This window comes from Cariama cristata, unplaced genomic scaffold, assembly GCF_000690535.1.
Source record: "Cariama cristata isolate BGI_N322 unplaced genomic scaffold, ASM69053v1 scaffold3941, whole genome shotgun sequence".
In the NCBI taxonomy this organism is placed as follows: domain Eukaryota; kingdom Metazoa; phylum Chordata; class Aves; order Cariamiformes; family Cariamidae; genus Cariama; species Cariama cristata.
The window spans coordinates 22,470-45,026 of record NW_009599653.1 but is presented as its reverse complement, the minus strand read 5'-3'; the positions used below and the strand labels follow the sequence as shown (position 1 = coordinate 45,026).

Here is a 22,557-nt window from a genome sequence, read left to right as displayed (position 1 = left end):
GAAGAAAGTGAAGCCTTTTATTTAAGTGAATATGGAAATAAATTGTAACATACTTTCATAAACCAAAGAAGTCTAATTCATCACAAACATCAAGGAGTCAGAACAGCTCAGTTATCTTTTTCCTAGAAAAATTCAGGGAAACCAGATTTTTACAAAGAAGCAAAAGCAAATATGTTGGTCTGCTACAGACATTTTTCAGAAGTGCAACGGCAATTAGGTATTTAGAAATATTTTGAATAAGGAAAAATTTCCTACATAGAAATAAGAGACAGTAAATAATTGTCTCTACAAAAATAACAAGTTTCTTCTAAGACTGTTTTTTAGTGTTTTGTTTTTGTGGTTCTTTTTGCAGGTGTTGCTGCTTTGGATTCCAGCGTTTCTGGGAAGATTGGTTTGCGAGCAGTCATATATTATTTCTGCACTACAGTCATTGCTGTAATATTAGGTACTCTGTGTTACTGTAACTTTTAATATCCTCAGCATTGCCTAATTACAAGTATACAGCACTGTGACATTACTAATCTTCCAAGACAGGATGGGGAGAAGAGACAGAAATCGTACCAAACATCTTGATATACTTGCAGTCGGATACAGGGAGAAGTTAGTCCTGCTGTTCACAGTTGGTCTGTATTCATATCCAATAAGAAGCCACAGCCAATTTCACCATACATTTCTGCTCAGGGAAAGTTAGGAGCTGTCTGCTTAGGTAAACAGTGACCGGCAATAGGAAAGCTGAATGAACATCAAAAGCCAGCCTTAACTACAAAGTGAATTTCCCCAATAACAAAATGATAGATTGTTGCTGACTCTCAGATATGAGAATGTATAATGTGTCTCACCTGAAAGAATGACAGAAAATATTTCTTTCCTTGTCATTTCATTTCCTTCCTGAAGGGTTTTTGTCTCCTCTGTCACTGCCAGGCTCCTCTCCTACCTCTCTGAAATCCGCATCACTTGCAGGAAGTTCATTCCCTACAAGCAACCTTGAAATCTTCCGTATATGCTTAAACATCTTCAGCCTGCATTCTTAAATAAGAAATAAAAGTAAACCCTCCACTGTCAGCTGTTATGTAGTTTGTGGCTTATCTGTATTTTGCTGGGCCTGAGTGAATACTGTGCCTAGACATCTCTCACTAAAAAGAAAGAGGTGTTTATTTGAAGGGCAAAATGTACATTGTATGTAGTCTACTTGTAAAGCAAAGCAGTATTTAACAATAGAAAAAGAATCACAGACATGTAAGGCCAGATTAATTTCTAGAGGTTACATCGTTGAGAGTAATACATCACTGTGGTGACACCGTTTAGGCTATCTCATCTGTCTGGGAATTTTCTGTGAATACATAGTGAGGAAAATTAATAAAGACTAATATGTATCTAACTTTGAAATTGTTTCTACCCTGAGGGAGGGGTTAAACTAGAGAATCTTCAGAGGTCCCTGCTATTCTAAGTTATTCTATGATACTGTGATATTACTTGCTTCATCATGCAGAGTTCCACAAATTCAATTCTGCCTTTACTTATTGCTGTTATTAGAAAACCGTGTTCCTGGCTGGTTGAAGGGTCATCCAAATGCCTCTTTCTCCCTATACTCAGATTTAGTATAGAATCATAGAAGCATGGAAGATCTCGAGTTGGAAGGGATCCATAAGGATCATCAAGCCCAAGTCCCTGCTCCTTGCAGGACTACCTAACACTAAACCAAATATCAGCACACTCCCTGCTGTCTTCAGGCTCAGATGCTCTGGGCTACAGCTGCCAGTTTGTATTGGGATGGGGCCCAGTCTGTACACGGAGGGGGTCAAAGGGGTTCCAGTTTATACTGGGATAGGGCCCAGTCTGTACTGGGAAGAGATCAGGAGATCCAGTTTGTACTGGGACATAGACCAATCTGTACTGGGACATGGCCAGGGGATTTAGTTTGTACTGGGACTGGGCCCAAACTGTACTGGTTTCATTTGCTTTAGGTTTGTTTGGATTTGAGGGTAAAAAAAAAAAAAAAAAAGAAAAGAAAAAATAATGTACATTTTTGAAGGCCTAGTATTTCATATAATAGTAAAAATACCTAAAATGGAGCCACTAAAGTAAACAGAAAATTTGTCATTGATTTCAATATTCACAAGGTCAAAGCTAGTATTTCTTGCCCATAATATTTTATTTCAGGCGGTTTCTGAAGCCCTTCTCTTATGTAACCTTATTGCTAACTAACTTTAGCAAAACATCTTGTACTTTGGGGTCACAGGACAACACACTTGTATTCGTATCTGAAAGCTAGTAACAAGAAGAGCTGCATAAGGGAAAAGGTAGATAGCAATTCAAGATATCACCGTGCAAAAGTTACAGAACATTTCAGCTGAAGCCCAGCTGAAGTAATTTACCCTCTTGGCGAGCAGTAGTGATTTAGTACCATACATGCAAAAGCAAAGCTAGAGCACCCGAGTCCAGTGGCAAGGCCGCAAGTAACTCCTGCATTGGGGTAATCCACACATTTAAGGACACCACCTGTAGACTTCCCTTTTCTGAACAACCCTGCATGAGCACCCAGGGAAAGCATTTTATGAATTTAGCTCACAAAGAATTCAGCTACATGGGATACACTGAGGCAGGATTCACCAACGCCTGTGCTTGCACTGTGAACTCTTCTTCTGGTTCTCCATCTGCAGGGATTGTCTTAGTTGTAACCATTAAACCTGGAGTGCCTCAAACAGCAAGTGAGATCGACAGGGTGGGCAGTACCCCAGAAGTCAGTACTGTTGATGCCATGCTGGATCTGATCAGGTAAGGTTTTATTTTTAGTTTCCATACCCTTGTTGCAGAAGTCCAAGCAAACACAAATGATGTTGTGATGTGCAATACTATAAAAATACTTTCTAATGTTGTTTAGATGAATAAGGAGAGAATAACTTGTATTCCACCAGATTAGACATTTTAGAGTATATTCAAAGCAGTTTGTTAAGAAAATTTTTCTTTACACAGTAGACTTCAGTTAATAACCCAATAACAACAAAAATTCCCCCCTTTGCAGAAACTGATATACAAAATGTACCTATTATGAACAAAATATCCAGAAAGGATTGAATGGTTGGTGGGTTACTGACTGGCAGCTTATGTGTTATCCAACGTAGACAACCACCTGATATTGCAGTGTTACGTTTCCCATCCTCAAGGCGGGATGCAGAGTAACAGATGCAGTATGTAAAGGTTTCTTAGGGTTGCACATGGATGGCTCATCTCATTCTTCATGGTCAGTTGCCCAGGAATCAATGAGGGGAACTATGCAATCAGCTGTGTTATAAAACTTAATGCAATCTGTTACCAGTGACTTCCCCATGAACATTTCCACACATATTCACAGGGCTGATGTAGTTCCATGCACAAGAAGTCTTCCTATAGTAAGAAGTCGTGTAGTTCAGAGTAGTTTGGGGTTTTACTACAGTTTATAGCTCAACTTCTTGTAAACAGATTTAAGACTGTAAATTAGGAGTTTGAGATCTGAAATTCTCTTTTAAATGAATTATAGTTACTTTTCCTGCTTATTTATATTCTCCAGAGTTAAGACTCGAATCTAGACAGTCTTGTAAAGATTAAGGGAAATCCCAGGCTTGTACAAACTACTCTTGCCTTTGAAGAAATTTGGCTTTAAAAACTTGAATAATAAAGGCAGGAGTTTTTGAAAGATCTGGAAGGGAGATAAAGACTTCTACTTCAATATATAAACTGCCTTTTTCTGCATTGGACTGAGTATTCAATAAATACCTAATTAATTCTTTTTTCGGCAGTCATTTGAATCTGAAAATGGCAATTGAAAAGGAGGCACACAACTGGATTGCACTGCTTCTGATCTAATTTCCTAATTTTTCGATGTACAGAAACGGTTCTTGACCCTGGGATAACACATAGGAACCGTCTGTCATCCAAGATTAATTTCTGAATTCAAAACTACAATAGAACACACCAAATATCTGATTCTTGCAGCACAGTGTTTATTAGAGTTACTCTTTTTTTTCTGCCTACATTTGACAAATTCTATAAAAATAGTGTGTCCTGTATTCCTTATGCAAATAACGGAGATGATGCAGCAGGGAAAAAGAGCTCTGGGTTTAATAGCTTAGCAACAGAAATGGTAAATACTGAAAAATAAGCCTGAAAATTCAACAGTAAGAAAACAGTCAACTGATTGCTGGGAGTCCTGAACCCTTAATTTCTTTGGACTTTATATCTGATGATGCTAAACACACTGCTTTCCGGGTAAAGGAACACAACCTGATCTGTTTTTCAAGCAGCAGATTTTATAATTTTATTTATGTAAACAACTTGTTCTTAGTATGCCATAATGTTGAAATATTTCTAATTTTTTAACAGGAATATGTTTCCAGAAAACCTTGTCCAGGCCTGTTTTCAACAGGTAAGTTTGAACATTCCTCTTTGCTACTGTAGTTTTCATTGCTAACTGCAAATTATTTTTCTTCTATGTCCTCAAAAACTATGTCAGGGAAGAACTATTTCTGAGAATTCCAGGAGTATGTTAATCTCCCATAAAATGACTTTTTAAAAAAGCATCTTGGTTTCATTGCTGTTATGATAAACACTCTGTTATCAGCTATTAAGTCCTTGATCATCCCTTGCAAAAAGACACTGTTTAGGAGCTGGGTGCAGAAACCAAGCAGTGTATAAGACAAGATGTTTCCATTTGGGAAACCAGGTCAGGAGGATTTGTTTCCTTGTTCTTAAAAACGTTCAGTGTCTGATGAAGTCTGCATAACTTAGCCCTCACCCTGACGTGTCTCACATCTAATGTCCATTGCCAGACCTGATGATCTATCTTAAGGAAAACGCAGACAATTGGTAGAGTCTATTTGAGACATCTTTCAGAAAAAGTGAGATTTGCAAGATGAAAGAGGAAACTGCTGTCTATATATCAGATTTACTTCAGATTCAGTCATCTTTATCTGTAAATACATCAACTGATTTTTGTGATGCTCTCTGCTTCCCTTTTTTGACTTCCCCAGCAGCTACCTAACCAGTTTATCTGAGGTTTGTGTGTGAGATAGTTAACATTTCCCAGGAAATTATAACTGTCCTGCTGTGCACAGCACTGAATAGATTTCTAGTTTTTAAAACTTCTTCATGTAGTTTTTCTGATATGTTGATTACTGTCACCCAACACTGAGGGGACAGACATATTCTTTTAGGGATCCTTGGCAGAATGATGACAGCACTAAATCATAGTTACAGTTAAAGCTTTATTTTCTTAACAGGTTATTATGACTAGTATAGCACAGAATTTATAATCAGAATAGCACAGGATTTCTACAAGAATCAGTGTACTACAATTTTACAATAGCTCCACTTAGCTTATGGTTTCTGATGACCTGGACCCTCTGCAGATTGGGTCAAATCTTAATACTGGGTTTTCTGTATCAACATAACAATCATACTCTAGACTCAAAAAACATACAAAAGAGTATAAGTCACTCCTTGAGTCCTCGGAGGAAGCAGATGGCTCTGGATGCATCCCTGGCCACCGGATCCCGGTCTCACTGTCCAGCAGCAGCTCCACTCCAAGTTCCCCCTTAGGACTTGTAACTGCTTGATTTTATGGACAGTGCTCTGGATGCTGTTACACTTCCCTGTTCTGTGGTGGGGTCATCACCACCACCTGGCTGGCCAGGTGCCGGGATATTTCAAGGCCGGTAAGGAGGGGAGCAGTCCTCCTGGTGCCCAGGACCCTTGAGGCTGGGAGGGGGGGGGCAGCTCCACTCCAAGTTCCCCCTTAGGACTTGTAACTGCTTGATTTTATGGACAGTGCTCTGGATGCTGTTACACTTCCCTGTTCTGTGGTGGGGTCATCACCACCACCTGGCTGGCCAGGTGCCGGGATATTTCAAGGCCGGTAAGGAGGGGAGCAGTCCTCCTGGTGCCCAGGACCCTTGAGGCTGGGAGGGGGGGGAGAAGAAATCTGTTCAGTTCATCTGCTTGGTGCACAGGACCTTCAGGGCCTGAGAAAGAGGACTAACAAGTGACCAGCTCATCCACAAAGAATGGCTGCTTGCCTTACATGATGGCATTAGTTGTGCTCACCACATTACCAGGGGACTGGTTGGTATCATGTGCATCTGCTCTACAGACCTCTCCTGGGGTGACTGTCAGCAATTCTCTCCAAACTACTTGTCCCAGTGAACAGTCCCCTTGCCATAGTCAGGAGCTGTGTCTCATCCTCCACAAGACTGCACCAGCTCCACAGGCTACCTGAAAGCCTGGGGAGCAGAATTCATAGCATATTATCTGTGAATCATTTTTTGATCTACAGCATCTGAAGTACAGAACCATGATGGTGCACGTGAATTGAGAAATAACGTGTTTGTCTATGTTAGCTACTTTCAAATTAGATTAGTTCATTTCTCCCTTATTTTTACCAGGCAAAGGCTCTGCCTTTGTCCATTCTTCAGTTTCCTCATGTTTCTAAATAAGTTCTAATTTTTTAAAAAACTTTTCCAGTATAAAACCAAACGTGAAAAAGTTGAAGCTACAACTGGCTTGGATAAAAATGGCTCCACACTTACAGAAGAACCCGTTACAACTGCTACGACAGCAGAGGCTTCAGAGGTGTGACCTTTCTTGTATTCTTTCATAATATATGAAGTAGGGAGAAAGAACATAGAATAAACTTGGTTTAGTTGATGTGGTTAGTGATTGAGACAAGGAAGGAAATGGTACATAGATAGATTTTAGCAAGAGCACAAAACTTAGTAAGTAGATGCTAGAGGTGATTATGAGGATCTTCAAGTAGGTTTAAGAACACCAGAGGACTCCACAGGTAATTGAGCAGTCCAAAGATGATAGATGATGTGAGAAAATAATCCATTCATATACTCCATTAAATGTGTATGCTAATGAATTGTCAATTTACTGAGAAATTAAAGAAAACAGTCACTGTGGAAAGGCTAGATGTATAAGCACAAGATATTTGAGCAGCAATGAGATAACTGTAAGCACTACAGAAAGAAAGGAATGGAAAATCATAATACATTTTTTTGATGAAAAGCAAAACAATGGAAAGCATTGGTTAATTAATAATTTGTTACTCTGCAAAAAAAAATACAAAGAGACAAAAGTGAAGAAGAGGTTTAACAAGCCTCTGATTAGAAGTGTGGAAAGCTTATGGGTGTTTATGGTTTATAAAGCCTAGACTTACACTGGAGGAGAGGAAGAAGGTAATTCAATAGAATATGAACACAGAACTATGAACAGTACCAAATCAACATGCATTAATAAAATACTCCTTCTGAATTTCAACTCATAGTAATGAGAGCATGGGAACATGAACTATATGAAAAGACATGAATTAAATCCTGAAGCAGGATGCAGTGAAGAATTGCACTGTTTCCTTCATATGTTCATACTGCACAAAGACAGAGGAGTGTGTGAATACCTACCTATTTAGTAGGATTTTTATGTTACATGCATCCAATTCTGCTATAAATTATGCAATTTCACTGATTTCAGCTGAACAATAGATTTTAAACTTGGGACAAAATTGGACACCATTGTCTCAGTCCTTACACAGTGGACTATTCATCTTAAATCCAGACACAAACCCTTGAGTTGTTCAGAAATAACCACGAGGATTCAACATGATCTGTGTTTTGTTCTCTGCAGTAGGGAGTAAGTCTTGAGTATATCGAAGGCATGACTGTGGATACCTACACATTACCATACATTGTGTCAGAAGTCTATAGAAAGGACAACATAAATTAAGGGGTGCGTTATCCTCTGCTAGGGTTTGGTCAGATCCTTGCATGGCTTTAAAATACAAAGTTTTCAAAGACAATTTAGTTCTACCTTCATTTCTGAACTTGCCTACTTGCCACTGCCAGAAAGGGCATAGAGCAACTGGGGAAGAGCTCCGTGTCTTTTCAAAGAAAGATCTAAATATATTTTCATTTTAGAAATCTTTAAAATAAATTCAGTGTTTTCAGATAATAATTTTTTTCTCTTGAATGTCATCTATAGAACAAAACCCAGGAATACAAAATCGTGGGCATGTATTCTGACGGCATCAATGTGCTGGGGTTGATCGTCTTCTGTCTTGTTTTTGGAGTGGTTATTGGGAAAATGGGAGAGAAAGGACAAGTGCTGGTGGATTTTTTCAATGCACTGAATGAAGCTACAATGAGAATAGTTCAGATAATTATGTGGTAAGTCCAACGACACACTGGCATTTTCTAACAACTTCTTTAAGTGGGTTTTGTCCTTGAAGATGTAGGAGCAGACTCATACTTCAGGTTTGCTTTTGCATAGCACTTTACAGCAAACAACTTTAAAACAAAAGGTGGTAAAAAGTTTCCTTCCTACAGAATTTGATCCTTTGGGGGAAATTGGAGACAGGGCTTCCACTTACATACTGAAGAACAGTCCTATTGGTACACAAGAAACCTGAGTTTTTCAGATGTTCTTGCTAGAGGTTTATATCAAACCAGTACAAGTGCACTAGTGATTTGAGGACTGTAAAAGCATTACCACTCACATGCCCTTCTCAGTCTTTCAACACTATTCCCTCATAGCCATTATTTTCACAGGATAGCTGTACTTGGAGCTGAGTTCCTTTAGAAATATAAATTAATATACAAGCCACAGTGCAGAGCAAAATACAACTTTGCATGATTAACCTTCGGCTAGTAGGTTTTGTGAGACAACATTCTCTCATAATATTCTCTCACAATATTCTCTTATAATATTCTCAGATAGGAAAAAATACGTAAAAATGTAGCAATTCGTCTGGTAGTGTTTGGCTGGACTTCACAACCTATTCACACAGCTTTTGTCCATGCAGATCACAATTACAGCATCAGGATTATAAGCAGACACAATCCTTTCCAGAGTTTGATCATACACGTGGGTTGCCTTATGCCATTTACTACAATACTCTGCTGATATCGACATGTTTCGCACAAACAGTAGCTTATCAGATCTGGCGCTTCCATGGATTTTTGTTCCATTCCAGCACACTGAGATGCCTGTAAAACAGTAAACTTGTCCAGGGTTTAGTTGCAGACTTCTTGCTGCGTTTAAAGAAAGGTAAATTAGTTTCTGCAGCTTGTCCCGTGCTAGGCAACTGGTTCAGTCCCCAGCTGAGTTACAGCCCCATGAAATAGGCTGCCTCACTCCGCAGCAAATTATGATTAAGGAGACCTAAGAGTCAGCATGTGCTGCAAATAAAAGATCCTACCCATAGGCTGATTGTCCATGGTCTTGCATCTGCCTCAAGCTGTGGTTACAGGCTCCCTGTGTTTCTCCAGATGTGGGAGTTGTTGTCTTGAATAAGGTAAAGTTTGATGCGGACAGTGTGAGGAATTAGTTCTGCTTTCACCAAGTTCAGGGCTCAGAGGGAACTAGGAGTCCCTGCTTTACACAGGGACAAGGTACTGTTTTATTTGTGAGATAGCACACACACATTTTATAAATTTATAATTTATATTTTAAAATTGATACATTTTATATAGTCACAAATTTATAAATTAATTTATACTGCTCAAAGCTCTGAAGTGGCAACTTGTCTCTGTGACAGCCTGCTCTCTGGTACCAAAAGGAATGCAGTGGAGCTGGTGCTAGCATAAGTCCTGATTTTTGCCTTGAATTTTCTGTAGGCAATAGACCATGCAGCTATTCATGCCTGTAAGGCATGGCCTTGCCTAAGTTTACTGGGAGATGGGGTCCACTCCCTGAAGCAACACTCTGATGGCTGTACTCTCCCAACATACTAAAAGCACTCTTATTGTGTGGAGGTGACGCCACCTTAGGGCTGCAGGGTAGCTGCTGTAAGCACAGGAGACCTTTCACATCTGTGTGTGATTGTAGAGTGCACAGATATTGGTCTAAGCCCTGCAAACTTCCACCTGCAAGTAAGCTTATGGCTATGTATCAACATTTGCTGCAACATGGCAACGCCCACACCTCTTTCCAGCTTCTTTGTATTCTGTGACACCAGGTCATACAGTACTTGTTAGACGATATGCATAGGGTTACATTTACTCTGATTTTCTAGTCTTTTTTCATCACCTCTATTGTAGTCTTGCTGCAAGCAAATCAAGTCAGTTGTATAATAGAATATATAAAAAAAATCTTCGGTTGTGTAATAGAATATAAAAAAAAATCTTCCGTCTGTTGTAAAAAGTTACACTGTGCGAGAAATTATTCCGTGATGAGCATGCAATATTTCTGAGGATGCATTTGTAATTGCTTTATTTTTGCTTTCTAGGTATATGCCAATTGGTATCGTGTTTTTAATTGCTGGGAAGATAATAGAAGTTGAGGACTGGGAAATCTTTCGTAAACTGGGTCTTTATATGGCTACAGTACTAAGTGGGTATGTAATTTCTTGAAGATTAAATTAAATGTATGCAGTTTTTAGAGCTAGTTGATTACAACTCAATTGCCCACAACATCCAACCTCTTCTAGGTCAGAGACAAAAATTCTTGTCAATGAAAATTATGTGAGGACGTTTTGAATGCACGTTTTGCTGAAGGCATGTTTTGATTTAAAAAGTCACTGCCTTGCATTTGGAAAAAAAATGCAAAGACTGTTCTTATGTTCATTGTTTCATCTTCTCAGCTTGGTGCTGAAACAGATAGTATCATTGTATTTTTAAGAATAGTAATGCTTCTGTTAGATACTAGAAGAAGTTGGAAAAGGGTGAGGTTGTGAATTATGGCTTATTGAGGGTTGCCAGCCTATTGAAAATACATGAATATCTGGATTATGTTGGGAACTTCCATGGGAGCTGTGGGCCCAAGGTGTACCAGCTTAGGCCCAGCTCCACTGCCCAATAGAAATGCATAGTAAGTGCAGTGCACAATAAATGATGCCAAAGAGGAAACTGATCCCTTCTCACCTTAGTGCAGAGTGGGCAGCTGACATCAAGAGAAGCTCCAGGGATTGCACCATTAGTTACTCCTTCAAGGAAAAGTTAGCTGGTGAAGCTGCAAAAGCCGCAGTTGCTACCTGAATAACTTCGCCAAGCATCAAAACATTTTTCTATTCTTTTTCTAGACTCTTGGTTGTGTAGAACAGTCTGGAGTGGAAGAGGTTACACCTGCACAATGTGGAGCCTTGCAGATGTGAAGCCTTAGATGGGGCAACTTAGCCGCTCCAAGTGATATAGGTTATAATACTAGATCGTTATATATCTCTGAAGACTATCCTACAAAGAACCCTTTTGATAGATATATGGATATTACAGTCCCAATAATTTAAATGCATTTAAATTTCTATTTCCAATTCAGTGAAGCATAACTTCTAGGCTGTCTTGGTTCATTGCCTAAGCATCCACTCCTATAATTCCTTCAGTATACTAAGGATTTATTCATGTTTTCTCTAGAGGCTAGATCCAAAGTTGTTCAAGAGCTTCTTTCCCCCCACTTTATGCATATGCATGCTATTCTTCAAACATCATTCACACAATTTCTGACAACCAGGCAGAGAGAAGGGTAATGTATTAGTCTTAAATGCAAACTTCTCTATAAATAAGCAAGAAGGATCTAATTTTTTTGCATTAATCTTTGCTAGATAATATATTTATTTCAAGGTTGTTGGTTTGTTTTATGCATAAGCCAGTATGTTTGGACTAGCTGTTCAAAAATCATTTGAGATATAATGACTTTCTAAGTAAAAATTACAGCTCCAGAAATAGCACTGAATCAGGACTTTTTCTAAATGTTAGAGATGAGTGCAAGTTATGTTTGTCTAATGCATAATGCAGTTTTTTGTGAGTTTCCATTTAGACTTCAAAAAGAAATCAGATTTTAAAAGGATGCGAAAGTTGATGTTTACCAAGAGACTGTAAATCAAGAGACTAATATTTTCTATATAGATGATAAATGAGACCATGACCACAAGTTAGGTAGAAGTCATTTATAGAATGACACTATATCACTTCTGCAGGTTTTCTGTGTTAATAACTACAGTTAACTCAGGGGAGGAATATGTTAGATGGATTATTACTGGCCTTTGACTTCAGTTTCAGATCAGATAGCAAGTTTTACAGTTTTAGATCTGATGGCAAGTTTTATGACTATTTACCTATTAATGGTTACTATTTGTACTATGACAAGGCATATCTTCCTTGAGATGTGTGTGGAAGACACAGTGCCTGCTACAGAGTACTTTGATTGCAAAGTAAACTACCACCACATATAATCTCCCATTCAGCTGGTAGCCATGGGCTTGACAGGCACACAATTTTAAGCAGATTTCCAGGTGCCACCAAAAAGATTGTATAAGGGTGCCCACCTTTACATCCTTGGAGAGAAAAAGTCTCTTTTCCACCAAACTCCCTTGTACATGTCATGATTTTCCCTGATGGGTGCTAGGGTACCTCTGTAGCGTTTCTGTCTCTTACGGGATGGCCTACAGCGGGTGATGTTCCAGGTGTTGTGGAGAAGGGCTAACAGCAGCACATTCTCTGCAAAACTGACAACAGGGAGAGCATGTTGTAATCAGATCACAGGAGCAAAGGTGACAATGTACACACAAGGCTATAGCCTGCAGGGGAAAGGTGCTTGTCCTGCATTTTCCAGCCTGCAAGAATACCCTTTTTCCCACCTCTCAACAAAGAGGAGAAGTTGTGCTCGCTCTTTGTTTTGGTTTCTTAAACACTGCTGTTCCCACCATCTTTTTGGTTTTCATCCTTATTTGTTTGACCTTGTCTGTTTGCAGTGTGTTATGTTCATCAGTGTCTTCTGTAGCTATCATCCTCCCTTTAAACTTAATCCTGAGGATTACAGGTTATCTTAAACATATTTCTTGTATTCTCTATCAAGAAAAATGTGCAAGAGCATGAGGGCTAGTGTGTCTTATCCTCCTCTTCCTTTCTTTTAACTTCTCTCTCCGGCTTATCTTCTATCTCACCTTCTCCCCAGCTTTATTATTCACGACCTTTCACATTCTCAGCCCTACCAGCCCTCACCCACCACTGTCTGCAACACATCTCAGTCTTTATGTCTCATTCAGGTCACCATGAGGGAACAGGCTTCCCCCAGTGCCTCTGCTCCAGTTGGCCACTAAATATCTTCAGCCTCTCACTTCTAATGGTTTCAGTGTCAGCATGAGGACATGTTAGCAGCCACAGAGGAGGAAATTCAAAGTAGGAGGCCATACAAGGGCCAGAGGACTCAGCCTGAGGTGGAAAAAAAAAAGAAGATGCAGCAAGCAGTCGCTCTTGACTCTCTCTTGCCTGTGCCTTTGTCTCTTTTGAAAGAAGCAAGGCAGCTGCATCTCTGGATGCTATAAGGAATGCCAGTTTGGGATTCTGAGGGACAAGATTCTTCTTATCTTAAAATTGAACACTATTAGAATTTCTCTTTTCAGTTGCTGATTATGATTTTTGTTATAAAAATTTCTGCTGCTTGCTGTGAGTTGCATTCTATGCATGAAAATAAATATTACTTTGAATTTGTTTCATGAGAATCAGTAGCAGCAAAGCAGATATGCATAAATACTTTATTTTGGATAATGCCATGTTCATGCTGCCCCTAAAAAAGTGCAGATCTAAATTTTTCAAAATAGCTATTTGGAAATCAGTACCCTTCTAAACATAGACATAGACATACTTGAAATGTTTACTCTCATCGACATTTTGTTAAGACACTCAATGACACCCATGCCACTTTATATTTTTGTCTGTACGTTCTGCAGAATTCAGTTTGTTCGCAGGCACCATTGTATAAATTGTTAGGTTTCTTTCTAGAGTTCTTTACAAAATTTTATCAATACATGTTGCATGCTGTTATTTACTTTATACTAAAATCATTTGTTGACATACAGAATGAAAACTATAATGCCTGTTGCTTTTAAAAAGATAATTTTTCCAAGGAAACAAGTAATCAGGTTTGGTGGGTGGTTTTCGGTGCTATTGTGGATTTCTGTACTGTGGCTACTGCTCTCTTAATTGCCTATTTTTGGCAGAACAAATGGTACCATGATTTATTGCTGTCTTTATCAGCTGCTCTGAAATCATAAAGCACTATTACAACACAGTAATATTCACAAGAATGTATTGTGAGGACAGAATAAAAATTCCAAGGTCATATATGACAACAGTTTTGGGCTTTTTGTTTCCAGGCTATGATAATTACTTTTCACAAGCAGCTGATGTTGCTATAATTGCTTGCAACCTTCAAACATAGGAAGTATTTCACAGGCCCTTCACATATATTTCATTTCAAATATACCCACAGCAGGCTGTTTACCTCTAATCTTAATGCCCACAAAGCTCTGCATTCATATGCATTCAGGATTAATGCAGAATGTTCAAAATTAATGCACAAGTTGAAGATGAGTTTGTCCCTGAGACCCACACAAATATCCGGGCAAATACACCTGAGCAGCTAAAGTCAAGACAGCAATTTGATCTTTTGCATGTCAAGTTTAAAAAGACACATATATCTGATTTGTACAGTCTGAAATACGTCACTACATTTTAATTGTAGACCTAGCTTACACAAAGTAAATGTGGATTTTTTTTATAGGATTGTGTTTGAAATTTCTGCAGAATGGTGTTGACTTCATCTGTCCCTGACTGGGAACAATATTTACCTTTTAATTCCAAAATGTGTTCTATAATAAAGGCAGATAAACCTAGAAAAATAATTTGGTGTGTTTTTCTGGTTTGTCTCTAGTCTGCATTGTAAGGATTTGGCAGGAGAGTGGAGTGTTTTAGTTTTATTTCAAATCACCCTCTGCATATCAGCTTAAATATTATTTATTACTTTTGTTTTCTCATCTTCGTCAGTTTAAAATTATTTCCAATATATTTGTTCTACTTTGGAAAGAGGGACAATTAATAATCTCTCTCTCCCTTCCAAAAGAAGGTGTAGAACAGCATTAGTCTGCACGTTTTTTTAAGGTGGTATACTCTCTAAATTTTATGTGTCACTAAAGTCACCTTAGTGTTTCGTAAGTGTACTTGAGGACAGAGCTAGATACCTATTATCACCAGCTTATTGAAACAAGGTGATGAGATGGATACATTTGTTTAACTAGTCTATTTTATTTTGCAGACTTGCAATCCATTCCACTGTAATTCTGCCACTGATCTACTTAATAATAGTAAGGAAAAATCCTTTTCGGTTTGCTATGGGGATGGCTCAGGCACTTCTGACAGCTCTCATGATTTCTTCCAGGTAAAGAAAAGAAACATTTATTTTCTGTAATGTTCTTAGTAGTAATTGCATTGTTTGTGCTCTGATTTTATTGCTACTTTGTTACATATCCTGATTTCACCTGAACATTTCTCAGTCTCCTGGAGGTTGAAATATTACTTTCATCATTATTTCTGTAGTACCCAAAAGGGCACTATAGATTGTGCTGGCCTTACACCAGAGTCTGCTCCTCGCAGGAGACAGTTCTTTGCCATTCAGTTCATTAATCACAGACTCGCTAGAGTTTAAGCTGTTGCATTGTTTCTGTGATTACGTACATCATGATGATTTTACCAGGTAATTTTGGGGATAACTAAGACTTTGTTATTTCTTCCCATAATTAGAAAAGATAACAGAAGTTACTTTGCCTTTTCATGGTGCAGCCTTCCTGCATGCTTAGATATCTGTTTGGGTCTTAGAGCATATCAGGCTCTGAGGAAAAGTAAAGATAAGGGAAATGGTATGCTGTTGCTTGCGCTCACTTTATGTGTTTATCTATGTGCCAGTTCAGCAACTTTGCCTGTCACCTTCCGCTGTGCGGAAGAAAAGAACTTCATCGACAAAAGAATTACCAGGTTTGTTCTTCCAGTTGGAGCTACCATCAACATGGACGGCACAGCTCTTTATGAAGCAGTAGCAGCTGTATTTATTGCACAACTGAATGACTTAGAACTGGATATTGGCCAAATAGTTACCATTAGGTAAGACTAAAGCCATCACACGCATTTTGTTGTTCATGAATGGTACATTAAATTTGGATACCCCATGGGAAAGTTGAAACTATCATTCACGGCACAGGAAGTAACAGAAACATTCTCGCTTCTTGGCCCAAGGCTTTGCCTGTGCAACCTGATGAGGAGGTGGAATAGGCCAGGATCTGCAGCTGGTATACAGCATCTTTCTGGAAATTGCCATTATTCTTCCACTGCAAACACTTGCAAACCGAACTTGACCTCTATCTCTGATCTATCCAGTTTGCTTGTTAGTCATGCGTTGCCTGTTACTTTTCAGTGTAACCATAACAGTATCTACACATGACTTGTCCCATAAACTTATCACCAGACTTTGAGTAGATACTAGTCAAGAAGAAAACTGGAACACTGGGGCTTCTTTCTTGCAGTGAAATAAGCCTGTTTGTGCCAGAAATAGAGTTTCTGTGATCAACATCTATTCTGAATGCGTTTTCTGGGTTTTATTTGGGATTTAGTGTCACAGCTACAGCAGCCAGCATCGGGGCTGCAGGCGTCCCGCAAGCCGGACTTGTCACCATGGTGATTGTACTGAGTGCTGTCGGCCTGCCCGCCGAAGATGTTACTCTGATCATTGCAGTTGACTGGCTTCTGTAAGTTTAAGGCATTTGATATTTAATTCTTTTTCCAGGTTTTTTAATGGTTATGTAAGTTGTGTAGGAACATGTGGGTCTGAGAAAGAAAGCAACATAATCATTTAGAACTATTGCAGGAATTGGACAAAGATTCCTCTTATGGGCAGGTTTGTTTAATATAGAGTTGAATGTAGTAGTGGCTTTAATTCCGAGAGAAGTCCTACTGCATGGAATGGCAGTGAATAACCTCACATCAACCTTAAAATAGCAGCCACAGCATTAATAAATCATGAGCATAGTACTCGGGAAAAACAAATCTGACAGTACCAAGGAGTGCCTCTGGAGTGTCAGCTGCCACCATTTTAGGCTAAATTGATACACCATTCATAAAAATCAAATGCAGCCTCAAGAACATCTCAGTTAATTTCCACAAAGCACATGAAATCCATACACTGCTGAAGAGGTAGTGGAGCACATCGTGAACTAAGCAAAGCTGATCCTCAACTCCACATGCACATACCTGATGGGCGGTACATGAGTCTGTGCTGCCAGCATTATTTTGCTAGGGTTTTTCTTCACTGAGAGTGTTTTAAAGACCCAGCCTTTTGATCAACAAACACATACATGCAAACTCAGAAAGCATTCCTTATACCTGATCCCAGCCATCTCACTTCAGAGCACATCAAAACCCCTCAGTCCCATTAAGCAGCCTTTTTTGGAAAGAAGCATTTTCACCAGAAATCTTTTCTGTTCAACTTACAGTGAGATGTTTCTCTGCTACTTTTGCAAAAGTCCAAAGAATCACAGAGTGTATTCTGGTGTTCAGAAGGACATCAGCATTCAGTTTTGTCCCATGATTCACTGGGAAAGAGCAGCAGGATTCACAAGTTAAGGAGTATAACTTTAGTTTGTAATCCAACTTTTTTGCATCCTAAACTGTGTGAGCTTTAGTGCTCAGCCCAAAGTCTTGTTCATCTGCAGTAAATCCACTTGGATGGTATTTCATTGGTACCAATGCAGAGATCTTAATCATTTCATAGTCTCTGCATGTCTTCTTCTTAGGCTCATATTTACACTCAAGGTAAATGCATTCCTGTTCCTCTCCCACTCTTTCTGAGCATTTTCTGGAAAGCTTTCTGGCAGCAACCTATGTATTTCACAGACATATATAAAATTTATTTGATTATATAACTTAGTTTTGCAAGCCATGGAGAAAAATGCCAGTCTCCAGAAATCCCCATCATCTGTCTGAAACAGGGTCTAGTAGGTTTGTTTGCTGTGCTCCACAATCATGTCATTTTCTCCAGCTCTCTTCTTTTCACAATGGGCGTTTAGTTTTGTTAAGGATGACCAGTACAAACCACTGGCTCAAAGCAGGTATCTAAAGAAGAGTGTAAGAACAGAACAAACATTTATTGGTTCTTTTCCCAATGTACTCTCCCAGCATCCTTCAAATTGCAGCTCACAGAGTTCCTGAGCTAGATGTGGGGTTTGTTGTAACAGTTCTCAATAGATTTCTTTTTCTTTCATGAATGTCTCATTGCTTTTGGGACCCATATAAACTTTTAGATTTCCACAAGTCCTGCAGAGAGCAATTCCACAGCCTAACAACGTGTTGTGCAGAGACATATTTAATTTTGTTTGCTTTAATCTACGTCCTAATCATTTTATTCAATGCCCTCTAATTGTTTTATGGGAATGAGAAAGAGAGAAGGAGAACATAGTAATTTCTCATAGTTTTATGGATCAGATCTTGTCTCCACTTTAAAAGTCCACAATTTATGTGATTCTTAGGCACAATATGAATACATGGAAGCTATCTGTTCCACTATGAAACAGACAAAGAATTCAAGCTGTTTCTGATTCTAATTGAGATATTTTTCAGATTAAGGTGTCTTGCTGTGTAAAACAAATTAAAGATTAATTTCATGTACCAGGGATCATTGCCAGTGCATTTTGCACCTCAGCAGATGGAATGCACATCATGATGCCACATAGATTATTAACACTTTCGCCTTTTTTATTTATTGCCTAAAATGTATTATTTTGCAACCTGCTAGTAGTGCCTTATTAACAATCCTCTAGTTAATTCTGAATTTACCAAAGATTTATTACATAGGCTTGAGGAGTTTTCAATGAAGAATAGAAAAATTTTGAGAATTGAAGTATTACGGAAGATGAGTTTCCAGTGCTGTTGATTTTCTCACTTGTCACACTGATCTTACCAGAATTTTACTTTACCCCTCACTCTTCCTTTCTTTGCCATATATTTCCTTTCCACATGGAGAACTAATGGGTACTTTTTAGTGTGGGAGTTCAGCAGTTGTAGTAGAGGAATATGTTATGTATATGAGACACGCCAACTCACTTCACTCTTGTTTTTGCAGTTCCTTCTATTTGTGAATATATCCACCTCATCACCTCTGCACAGACAGAGCAACTAGTTCTGCCACAAAGCCCTTGCAATGCTGTGTAGCTGAAAAGAAAAACAGGGAAGCATGACCTTCCACTGTCCTTGTTTCACTTTCACGGCAATTTTCAAACTTGCTATATTGCATGGTTTTGTTGCTCCTTTGCTATATTGCATAGTTTTGTAGTAATGACAGATTTTTAAGGCCTGCAAGTCAAATTTCTGTTGGGAGAAAAATGAACAGTACAGAAGTATCATATTCCTTTAAGTGACTTGTTTAATACTACTTTGTACTTCAATCATTTAACAATGAGACTCTAACAGAAGATAGCCTTTCCCATTTCCAGGGTTCCTGCCAGAATAACGACATACTGGGCTATGCACTCCTCTGGCTGAGGAAATTACTGTTAGAAAGACAAAAGGCACAATGCAGACTTGTCTTGCTGCACCCCACAGTCTCTCCTCCCAACAAAAGCAGTCTCATCACAAAGAGAACCAGCTGTGTAGCATACTTCAGGGCCTGAGAAGTGATCTTTACAACATTTTGTGAGGCTGTGCACAGCAGTGTGATTACTGCTCTAACAGACTAGTGACATGACTTACAGTTTTGCACACCCTGTAGAAAGTAATTTGTCATGAAAGTGACTCCAGGTTTCTTCAAGTACATGTGGGGAAAATTCTATTTCTTGTTCTGCAAGATTTTTTTGTTTTAATTGCAGAATTACCCTGAATCTGCACTGGGAAAAAAAAACAGTTCTGCATTCGCTAAAGTAGCTTACTTTTACTAAAAGAATTTCTAAGTAAGTAACTTACAGAATGGTTTGTCTGACAACATTTTTATTCCATAGGGATCGATTCAGAACAATGGTGAATGTCTTGGGAGATGCCTTTGGTACAGGTATAGTGGAGAAACTCTCTAAAAAGGAGCTGGAGCAGATGGATATCACCTCTGAAGTCAACATAGTCAATCCTTTTGCCTTGGAAACAATACTTGATAATGATGAAACAGAGACCAAGAAATCGTACGTCAATGGAGGCTTTGCTGTGGATAAGTCTGACACCATATCCTTCACACAGACATCTCAGTTCTAAAGCCAGTAGCTTTCAGGTAGAACAGGAGCACTAAAGGACATGGCCATATGCAATATCTCAAAAAACTTAAAGGATAATTGAGAATTAATTACATCTCACATGCACTTGATTTACTACACAGACTGATTCTCTTTACCAGTCTGCCCCCTTCTCATCACCTCTCCCACAATTTGAACTCACCACTTTTAGTTCTTGCTGATAGATAGGTTGAAGAAGAAGACAGTTGTAAAATACTTTTTTTTTTTTTTTAAGAATATACACTATTGCTGAGGCTATGAAATGCCTCTTGGAATCAGCATGCTCATAAATGGGTACTTTAGCTGGGACAGCCAAACGTGTTTTACTCAGGAGTCGCACAGCATTTCACATTTTGCCCACATTACAAAGCACCTGTATGAAATCCCTTTTAACATCCTTGCCTTCTAAACAGATTGCACTGTACTTGACACCTACTGTAACTTGATCACGTGCCAAAATACTAATTACTACAGCTGAGAGGATACCACTTGGGTGATTCAGGAAGGAACAGACAGAAAGGCCTTGTAATAAGTGTTTTACTGTGAGCAGGGTTTCATTCACTTTAATTGTGAAAGAGTTGGGCATGGAAGAATTCCCAGTGTTTAGGTAGCTAGGTTTCCCCATGCCTTTCATGTGAATGCCAGCTGCTGGGATTTGCCTTCAGATGTGAAATAAATTGCTGTGGGTTTGCTCTTCTGGCATTTGAAGACTTTTTGCAAAGTGATAATTCACCGATTTAAGTCCACTTTGATGGCCTCCTAGTACATTTCCATCAGAAGCAGAAATAAGTCCGTTTACTGTTGTTCACCTTTGACTCTAAACAAATATTAATCATCCCAAAAGTAGGCAGAAGTAATGAAGATGAAAATAGACGATATAGCAACTCATAGTGCAAATTCTAAACTTTTCCTCCTTGGAATGAAAACAGATATAATATCAAAAATATAGGAGGCATACCTTTTTCTAGAAAGAAGCCACTGTCACTAAGCTTTTTTACACTGGTTGGGTTTTTGCTCCTTGGTTTAGTTTGCCAGTTGAACATGTAAGTTTGTAGCTGCAACACTACTACAGTGCCAATGTGTCATCTAAACTGATGCAGAAGTTCATGTCTTCAGGTGGCTTCCTATAGGATAAGAAGCACCAAGAACTTCCTCATAAGAAATATCAATTTTCTAAAACATTTTATACAAGATTTCCATGGTGCAAAAATCACTCTCTCAAGGGAGGAGTTGCTGTAACGAATTTTTTTGCCTTGCACCTTGAAGTCGTTAGCCATTTTATATGTAAGGTAAACTGAAATTCATATACAGTTCTTTGTAAATAAGCTTATGGTAAACCTAAAATTGCACTCATATGCTAACAAAAAAACTTCAAGTTCCTGCAGTGTTATATACTCAATTCAGTCTTACACTTTTGTATTTAAATAAACCAGAAGCGTGCCAAAGAGAACTGATCAAGAAAAGAAGAAAATACTTACTGTAGGTTTTGATAAATTGCACCTTAAATCAACAAGTCAATGAGACATAATACTGTATTTAAATTAAACATTGTAAACTATATGGAAGTGTTAATCTAAGTATTGGTATGTTTATACAAAATAAAGAAGATGTACAGATTGAGTAAATCAATCTTTTACCTGTGCAGAAATAGTATGAGACAGTCTTTATTTGCAGAGTTTTGCTTATGGGAGGAAAAAACCCGCCAGTTTCCACAACTAGCCTATAATCTTCGCTTTGCCTTTTCATGGCTTTTTTAAGTCACCCTTTCATGATCACTCCATTATGTAGTCACCCTGTTACAATGTACTGTGAACAGTGTTCCTAACGTGTTCTAAATAAATAATTTCTCTCTTCACTCTTGTTTTAGCCTACCATCCTCTCCTCACTGTAGAATATTGACTTCCTTTAGCTGTAGGAAGAAAAACAAAACCAGTTGAATTTAGAATTTATATTATCTTCACTAGTGACTCAGCTGTAGCTTTGGCAAGAATTACTCTCTTCTTCCAATAAAATAAATGGTTAAGAGCACAGTGCTGAGACTGCAAGAAAGCCCTCTAACTATGGATGATATGGGTTGGGAGTATACTATTAAACACATGCTAATCAGGGGTTTATTTATTTATTATTTATTTATATGGATCAGATTCAACTAAGCAGGGGTTGATGGTGCTGTTTCGCGATCTATTCACCACCAAGAGAACAAACCATATACTGAAGATACTGTTAAGTCCAAGGATGCTTTTCCTGACACAATATTCTGAGTATGTACCTTCTATATATGTGGAAACATCCTGCATAGACAGTGGGTCCTCTTCTCCATAGTCTCCTAGTCTGCAAGCTTTGGAGTGTGGTGGAGATTCTCCCATCAGAAAAACACCTGCAGGTTTTGGCCCTTTACACCATGTCATTATGTTCCTGTAGCATCTTTGGGGCTGCAGAAGCTGTCACAGGATTGGACACTGCATTTTGAATAGCATGTGTGGCTTTAAATTATGGAAGTCAAGGCTAACCACTTACGC

The 22,557-nt window shown here is 38.6% G+C and overlaps 1 protein-coding gene across 1 annotated transcript; it reads left to right on the top strand.

The window, feature by feature from the left end:
- The first annotated feature begins 357 nt into the window (after positions 1-357).
- SLC1A1 (solute carrier family 1 (neuronal/epithelial high affinity glutamate transporter, system Xag), member 1) lies at positions 358-20,549 on the top strand. The gene is made up of 10 exons (XM_009709750.1): positions 358-445; positions 2,661-2,775; positions 4,360-4,402; positions 6,496-6,603; positions 8,011-8,195; positions 10,256-10,363; positions 15,055-15,177; positions 15,702-15,896; positions 16,403-16,537; positions 19,778-20,549. The coding sequence occupies exons 2-10, from the start codon at positions 2,759-2,761 to the stop codon at positions 20,019-20,021; spliced, it is 1,158 nt and encodes a 385-aa protein (XP_009708052.1). The 5' UTR covers positions 358-445; positions 2,661-2,758; the 3' UTR covers positions 20,022-20,549.
- Positions 20,550-22,557: the final 2,008 nt, after the last annotated feature.

Bases quoted from the DNA above. Each gene is read 5' to 3' on its own strand.
- SLC1A1 (XM_009709750.1), top strand. The intron at 4,403-6,495 runs GTAAGTTTGAAC...AAACTTTTCCAG, and splicing joins TCCAGGCCTGTTTTCAACAG to TATAAAACCAAACGTGAAAA. The intron at 15,178-15,701 runs GTAAAGAAAAGA...TCTATGTGCCAG, and splicing joins GCTCTCATGATTTCTTCCAG to TTCAGCAACTTTGCCTGTCA.